This window comes from Cystoisospora suis, assembly GCF_002600585.1.
Source record: "Cystoisospora suis strain Wien I chromosome Unknown contig_2780, whole genome shotgun sequence".
NCBI lineage: Eukaryota > Apicomplexa > Conoidasida > Eucoccidiorida > Sarcocystidae > Cystoisospora > Cystoisospora suis.
In genome coordinates this window covers 1-7,677 of record NW_027155576.1, presented here as the reverse complement: position 1 = coordinate 7,677, position 7,677 = coordinate 1, and the positions used below count along the sequence as shown (strand labels likewise).

General features: G+C 55.2%; 3 protein-coding genes across 3 annotated transcripts; 2 read left to right on the top strand and 1 right to left on the bottom strand.

The window, feature by feature from the left end:
- Positions 1 to 460: 460 nt before the first annotated feature.
- Positions 461 to 2,115, top strand: CSUI_005756 (uncharacterized protein; the record flags this gene model as incomplete). The annotated part of the gene is made up of 2 exons (XM_068065926.1): positions 461 to 728; positions 2,102 to 2,115. Coding segments are annotated over 2 exons (282 nt in total), but the record flags the coding sequence as incomplete, so codon positions are not given.
- CSUI_005757 (uncharacterized protein) lies at positions 1,353 to 2,043 on the bottom strand. Its single transcript, XM_068065927.1, has one exon. The coding sequence runs from the start codon at positions 1,909 to 1,911 to the stop codon at positions 1,621 to 1,623; it is 291 nt and encodes a 96-aa protein (XP_067922099.1). The 5' UTR covers positions 1,912 to 2,043; the 3' UTR covers positions 1,353 to 1,620.
- Positions 2,116 to 2,728: 613 nt separating the features above from the next.
- On the top strand, positions 2,729 to 6,541 carry CSUI_005755 (uncharacterized protein; the record flags this gene model as incomplete). The annotated part of the gene is made up of 6 exons (XM_068065925.1): positions 2,729 to 2,734; positions 2,879 to 3,229; positions 4,324 to 4,431; positions 4,737 to 4,946; positions 5,270 to 5,380; positions 5,765 to 6,541. The coding sequence occupies 6 exons, from the start codon at positions 2,729 to 2,731 to the stop codon at positions 6,539 to 6,541; spliced, it is 1,563 nt and encodes a 520-aa protein (XP_067922097.1).
- Between the last annotated feature and the right edge of the window lie 1,136 nt (positions 6,542 to 7,677).

The window sequence follows — 7,677 nt, the reverse complement described above, 5'->3', positions numbered from 1 at the left end:
TGGGCAAGCGTTTTGTTGTGATGCAGGGATGGCAGTCAGCATACATCACAACAAAACGCTTGCCCAACGAGCGCTGCGCACTTGCTAGTGAAGCTGCCCAAAGTGGCGAACGGCGGGAAGCCACTGCTTTCGAGACCTGCACCCGGCAGCCCCGGCGGCATCGACTGTTCAAAAATCGTTCAGCTGTCTACTGGCCACTCCTCGTGTTTTCACTTGGGCAGCGGCACTCGTGGTTGGCTGTCATGCCTCGGGAGCCATCCTGCCGTATTCGGGTCCCTTGCTGACCTGCCATGCTCCATATTCAGAACTCACCTTGAGGCCTCCTCGCTCCAGTTCGCGCGCAGTGCTTTGGAAGTGCTAGCTGGATACTGCACCCGTCTTGTGCACTCCTTCGCAGGCATGTTTCCCCTGGAAAATGAACTGCCGTTCTCTGCCTCTCTGTCCCCTATGACTCATAGCGAACTGTCAAGAACTTTCAACCTCAGCCAGAGGCTCGTCAGGGAAGCCGCCGTCGGCAACAGCTCCGGCAGGGAGTGCCTCTGAAAGAAAGCCGGTAGACGCTCGGCTAAGGTCGTCACGAAACAGCGAGACCAGCCGCAGAAGCAGCGCGCAGGCAAGCAGAAGGAACAGCCGCGTCAGCAGTGCAGCCATAGCAGCAGGAGCGGCCGTTGGGATGGCCGAGGGCCGGAACCCCCCTTCTCGAGCTAGTAGTGGCGGCAGTTGTCTCTGTAAGCAGCCCGGAAGTACCAACACGACCACGCCGGGAGGGTCCAGGATGAGTCCTCGTTCTGACAGCCTCACATCTACCATCTTTCCGTATGAGCACCGGTGTTGCCAGCTGGCAGACTGCTCTGCGGCCTGGGCAATCCGCGGTAACGATACTGTCTAAGCAGGAGCCTGACCAGCTACGTCTCTCCCAGAACAACGGGCTAGAATGCCTGGGAAGCTGTAGGACTTCTGGATCGACAGAGAGGCTATAACTGATCTGTGTGGACCGCCGGGCAGAGGCCGAGCAGCGAGAACAACTGGTTGGTTAGGGCAAGGAACGCCATCAACGTTTGAGAACACAAGAAGACCGGTTCGGTACACCACTGACTTGTTTCTCTTTAGGGGCAGTCCTCCTCGGAAATTGCCACTGCCGGGTGGCGCTGCCGTCTTACGTACAAACAGCATCGCTTCCACTGCATACTAGAAACAGGAGCCGGAGTGGACAGTGAGAAAAGCAGCTGTATACCGGCGCTGCCGTCGAGACTGGTGCAGCGGCGGCTACCAGTCCGGAAACAAGCAGCGTCGTCGCAGCAGAGATGGTCGGGAAAAGAGCCTTAGCTGTTTCCTCAGTGTCTGTGCTTTTTTGGATCACGGGAAGCGTCGGAACAGCTTTGACGCTGCTCCAGGATCACCTCGGAGTTTCACAAATCGTGTGTTTGTCCGCAGTTTTAGGCGAAAGCACTCGTAGCGACTTTTCCAAGGAGCGATACATGAATGAAGTCAGAACGTTGAAAACGGTAAACATTGTCCTCCAGCACAGACGAAGAGAAAAACCAACCTTCTCACCTAGGGCAAGAGCCCGCAACACCACATACAGAGAAGAGAAACAACGTGAACTTTGCTACCGCTTTCTTACTGCAGATGTGTCGCTGGGCTCCGAGAGCGACATGCGCTCGTTGTCCTAGACAAATGCCGAGAAACAACATTTGCTAGTTGTCTTCGCGACTGGCCTGAAGCTGAGCAGCAACAAGCAGCTACGAATGTTACGGCGATTCGTCGCGGTTTGAACCCGAATTCCGCGTTGCACATTGACACTTGTTCTTCAGAGACTGCATGAGTCCGAAGCCGAAGTAGCGAAGCTGCGGCAGAAATGTCGACTGGCAGAAAGCGACCTAAGCAGGTACGCACTGAGAGCAGTGTCATCTCTTGACAGCACACTGGACACCGATCACTCCATGAGATTTGCGGGGTGGTCCGGATACTTCCAAGCAAGTCGTTCCACACGCCGGGTGACGAATCTAGGTTCTTGGCAAATGAGTCAGTGCTGAATGCAGCTCCCCTCTAGGCGCTTGTATGCCAAACGAACTGGTCGAGATGTGGCCATTGGTTTCAGGGATCCATTACTAATGGACCGCGGTTGGGGGGAGGGGGGGGTCGCGCACGCTGCGTCTCTCCTGAAGACCACAGAGCCAAACACCCCGGTCACCTTGTGATCCGTGCCAACTCTCCTCATTGCTATTTCCCAGTTGGACCGGACGCCTTACTTCCTCCCTTCCATCGAGCAAGACTGAAAAGTCGCCGGTTTGCCCGGGCCTCTTCTGTGCAAATCGAACTCGCCGTGTCCGGACATTCTCCGTCCCCACAGAAAACTAAAACTACTGGAGCAGTTCGCGGGCGCCTGGAATGAGAAACTGCAGAAGGCACAACAGCTCAAACAAAACGTCAGTCTCCGATAGAGTGAGCTCGCCTCCAGCCAGGCTGACCGGCGAACGCAGTCGGGCGCTCCGCCTCGGTGAAAACCCCGGTTTCTTTCGGCGAGGGCGGACTGCCGCTCTTCGAACGAACTGCCGCATGTGCTGGACACTTCCATCACACCTCATGAACGGAAAAAAGCACGGAACCCTGTATTACCTTTGCGCACTGTGGCAGCTACACTGTCGTCTTGTATTTCATGCTGAAGATGTGTTTGGAGGTACTTCAGACTTCGCGGAAAGTGTTCTGCGGGCACTCAGTTTTGCATATGCCCGTAGGCCGAAGAATTCAACATACAGACGGAACGACCCAGGAACGCCACGCATCTCTCCGATGTGAGTGGAAGCGTGGCAGTGATGTGGTCTTTTGGAGCATAGCCTGGTCTCTTTCCTCGCTGCTTTCCCGTTATCCTTCGCAGCAGCAGCAGCCAAGGAAAAAAGGTCCATCATCCTACCCGTCTTCTACGAATGCAAACCGCGACGATCAGAACCTTCCGGATCTGTACACAGCTGCTGGACCGACAGGACCTGTTGAGGCCTGGGAGGCGGAGGAAAGCTCTCCTGCCTCCCGCGCCGCAGCCGCATCCGCGCCCGCAAGAGCCGGTGTTCTCAAACCAAGCGGAAGCCCAGCCGGTGCAGCTGTTGGATCCCCTGGAGTTCTGGCGCCGGCCGAGCAGCTGCTACAGCGAGTCTGTGTGGACATAAACAAGACGAGAAAATATCTCAGCATGTATATGGCTGACTCCGAGGTTCTTGCTGAGAAGGAAAAGGTAAACGGAAATAGATTTTGCGCTTTCAATGCAGAGAAGCTACTCCAGAAGCAAATGTGTGCCGGCTTAGGGTATGTTGCGGTTGGCCGCAGTATCGTTATGACAGACAGTGCTGGGCCGTCGCCTCACTGGAAAGGCCGAGTGTTTCAAGAAAAAAAAGCTAGATGTCCGGACCGCGGACCTGTTTGATGCTTACTTTAGGCTAGGGTGTGGTATGCCTTGGCTCCCTGGGGTCAGAACCCGGAAGCCACTACAGTCCTCCATTTACGAGTAGGCCCATCACTGTATACTATGGCAATGCGCCGCGTACGGGTCGAGCACCTCGTGCCCCGCGTTCTCTCTTGACAGCCTCTCATAGATTCACTATATCACGTTTGCCAGGCTGTTTGAAGAGGACGAAACGCAGCCAGAAGGACTAGCCGTCGATTACACAGATGGACCACATATCTTCTGTATGTTGTCCTGAGACTGGTCTATCTAAAAAGTAGGGCTCTGCAGATTAGCTTCGTGTTCACTTGATAGGAACGTGACGCTCCACCCCGGGCGTTTCTGGATACACTAGTCATTGCCCCTCGCTTCGTGCGCCCACGGGCCAGTCCCGTTACCAAGTCACAGCTGCAATCTTGCTGTTCAGCGGTGGAGGTTGAAGATCGGGTAGCAGACTGTCGCGCTCACGCCCTGATGACGCGCTCGTGTTGCGTTGATCAAGCTTTTCCCATAGTGTTGGTCGTTGTCCTGTCGCTCGTAGGTGATAGAAAGCCTGAAGCGCAACATCTCCTGTACGCGGATGCAAGAGATGCAAGCCGAGATCAGCGTACGTTTCGCCCTTTTCTCGAACGCACGGAGTCGCCGGGACTGCCAGACAGCTGTTGCCTTGCGCCGTCATCCGGGATAGCTTGTCCAGTTGTCTTATTGCCATTCCACTACAGCCTTCCAAACTGAGGGCGACAAACAGAGGGATCATAGATATACTGCTTTTCATGGAACTTCTTTCGTGCGAATCAGTTACTCGCTAGTTCAGCATGTTTGCCCTTCTGTATGGCGCCGGGCGAAGAAAAAACGTGTCTGTTTTTTGGGTAAACTCTTGATCGTAGGCTTACGCGGACGAATGCCGGCGCCTGTCTACGGAAGTCAAACGCTTGAAAGGATTGCAGCCAGAGAAGACAACGCAGGATCTGCATGACCAGGTTCATAGCCTGACGGTGAGAGAGCCTCCACCCATGAGTTTTCCAGCGGTCGTACGCCTTCGACCCTCGTGTCATACCTGGCACTCCGAGGCGGGGCTGTCCATCCCAATGAGCGATGATCCCTTGCTCGCGGCGGCTTAACTGAAACTTAGACGCAGCCACACAGGCAACCCCGCATTTTGTAGCGGGCTCCCTTAGAGAGTGCGCCCCCCGCATAAATCCACGGAAGAGCACCGAGGTAGTCTCCTTCCCGCGGACCCCGCTGTCGACCAGTCCAGCTTTCTGTTCTGTAACAGACTGTCTCTCTTGTTTCGCTTCAGAAGATTGCCGTGTTCCTGGAAACGAAAGTGAAAGAGGCGCAAAAGCGTGAATCCCAGGCGGTCGCTGAGCTAGCAGCGTCTAAAACCAAGATGTCAAACGACGAGATTGACGCTCTTTGTGCTCGGTTCGAAGCAGAGCGGGCTGCTAGAAAAGAAAAGGAAGCAGAGATCGGGAGACTCCAAAAGGCTTTGTCAAAAGAGAAAGCAGAGGTGAGCTAGGTGCTTCGGTGACACGGACTCCCGACGTTTGCTCGCTAGTCGGCAGAAACAGTGTATGCCGAAGGGCAGCCCCGGGTGGCACGTGGGGCTCACCGTATTGCGCAGGAGCTCAGCTCCAGACTTCGACGCCATTGACATTTTGAGGCTTGGTCAGGTGTCTGAAAGTTGGAGGTGACTGGAAAACTGGGGTAGCGGCAAGAGGGGACCGGAAGGGAAGAATCCTTGTCTGTGTTGAAACGCTGTAGTCCCTGCCTGTCTGCACGGTTCGAAGTCACGAGGTCATCTCCCGCGTTCACATCTGCTGTGCTTCTAAGGCAAAGAAAAAGGAAGAGGCTTACGCAAACACAGACGAGGCACTCGAAGCCAAAGAGGAGGAAATTCGGGGGCTTCAACTAGCGATTGAACAGTTGAAAAAAGACAAAACGGTAAGGAAGGCGACGCTTTCGGTGCACTGCCCCCGCGCATTCGTTTTTATTGCTGCTGCTTCAGTCGCTCTTGTCTCTTCTCGCCTCTGCCAGGGTAATGCTCCTGTCCTCTGTACCGGGTAATCCTCTTACACTTGCACGTACTCTTGCACAGCGGCCTTGTGAATTGCTCCGTCATCGTCCGGGCTCGTAGCTGCCCTCGCGGCTTCCAGCTCATCATCTTTCAACGGAGTGTGGTCGCACTCCCGGATGGTTCTGTCTCGCCCGGCTCGTGATCCTCCTCCTCGGACAGGTACCGCTGGGGCCTTGCCCGACTTGGCGAGTGCTCAGTCAGCTGTCTATCAGGCTACCCACCTGTTTCTGTTTGTTGTGTTGAATCCTCAGGCCAGTGCAGCTGCTGCAAGTCACGCGGCAGCACAGTTGCACGAGGACTTCTTATTAGACAAAGAAAAACTGCATGCTGTCCTTGCCCAAAAAGACCGGACCATTCAGCGCCTGGTGGCCCAGGCGCAGGACCCAGAAGCTGCCAAGCGAGAGGTTGACGAGGGCGAGGCGAAAGAGAAGCAACAGGAGGCAGAAAATCGCCTGATCCGGACGCTGAAGGAAGAGCGAGATGCACTGGAAGCTGAACAGCTCGACCTCAGAGTACGATTGGTGAACGCAGAAGCGCAGCTCCGCAAGGCAGCTGAGGAGAGTGCCTTTCTCGGGGTTCCTTTAGACTCCGGGGACAGAACGTCTGGACAGGGGAATGGGAAAAAAGACAAGAAGGACGAGAAGGACACTGCCGAAGTAGGTCGACTGCAGAAGGAGGTGAGGGACTTAAAGGAGCAGCTGGCCCAGCTTCGCGCTTCAAAACGGAGGGACGACGATGTCCAAGCGGACCCTTTGAGTAAACTTGACCTCGACAGTAAGAAAGCAGAGATCGAATCGCTGAAGAAAGCTCTGCAGGTGGAGCAATACGAAAGACAAACAATGTTGAAAGACCTCGAGGAATGGCAAGGGTCACGTGAAAAGAGTTGGCCCGCCCAGCTTTCTTCCCTACTTGACGAGAACCCAGAAGCGAGTTCTGAGTGGCGGGCGAACCGTATATGTGATCTTTTAGTTGGAGAGTTTTCTGGTCTGATTGATGGGCTCCGCTTCGGGGGTTCTAAGAACGCCTAGACGCGTAAACTCTGAGCCCGGCGGCGTGTGCGTTGCTGGTACCCAGTCGCACCGACCCTGGCGTAGATAGAGGGCTGCACTAGGTGGGTACAAAGAGCAGGATGTTACTGCGGTACGAAGGTTGGTTTCTGGTATTTTCTTGCGTCCTCTGGTAGGCGCCTGCTTTGTATATAATGTGCCTGTTCGTGGAAAGCCTTGAACCACGCAGCACCGGAAGGACTGCTTCCACTTCTTTCCTTTGGAGGGTACGGTCCCCTTTCTTCACCCCGTCTTACTTGAGAAGTCTAGAAGGAATAAAGGCAGTGTCCAAGATTCGCGGTCAGTTATTCAACAAGGGCGAGACCCCATTCCAACTGGGAAGATGGGAAAGCCAGGGGCCCTAGACGTACCCGCGCGGGGAAAGACGACAGGTCGAGAAGCTGTCCCTCGACGGGGTCCGTAGTTTCTTCGCGGAAGATCGGGATGTGGAGTCACCTTTACTCCCGGTTACAGGAAGGGAGCTGCACGCACAGAGCAGTTTCTCAACGGCACCGCTCGCAAGAGCGAAGCACTACCAGTCTTGATATGGGGCTTGCTGTTTGTTGATGTTTCAAAGTGTACCAACAATCGGCGCCCCTACTTAGGCTAGAGAGAGCACCCCTGCGGTCCCAGGTGAGGCTCGGGGCGCGGGGGAGGACGCAAGTAGCTTCAGAATAGTCCTCAAACCCCACCGATGAATCCGTTGTCGGGGAGATCTCTTTTGCTACGCTCGCAGCAGCAACAATAATAGCTCTAACACCGGGGAGAATGCCACTGGCCTCCTCCGCTTCTTTAACGCAGCTAGGTTGCCCGGTAAGTGGTGGGTGCTCTGCTGGAGAGGTGCTAGCTTGACTAGGCCGACCGACCAGACTCTAATCCACCTACCCTGGCCACACAACAGACTTTCCTAACTATTCGGATCCTCCCTTCTGCAGGTCGAAAAGGGGCCGCGCCTATGGGTTCGGGACTTCCCGCCCGGACGAAGACTTGCAGCCTATTCATCGGGTACTCGCTAGGACACTACTTGCGGCAGAAGAGGGCGCCGGACACCCTGGAACCCAAGGTGCTCTACCAGCCAGCAACCCTCTCTCTACATAAACTGATTCCAGGGTATATAA

Coding starts and splice junctions, on each gene's coding strand:
- CSUI_005757 (XM_068065927.1), bottom strand. CDS start 1,911: ATGACACTGCTCTCAGTGCGTACCTGCTTAGGTCGCTTTCTGCCAGTC.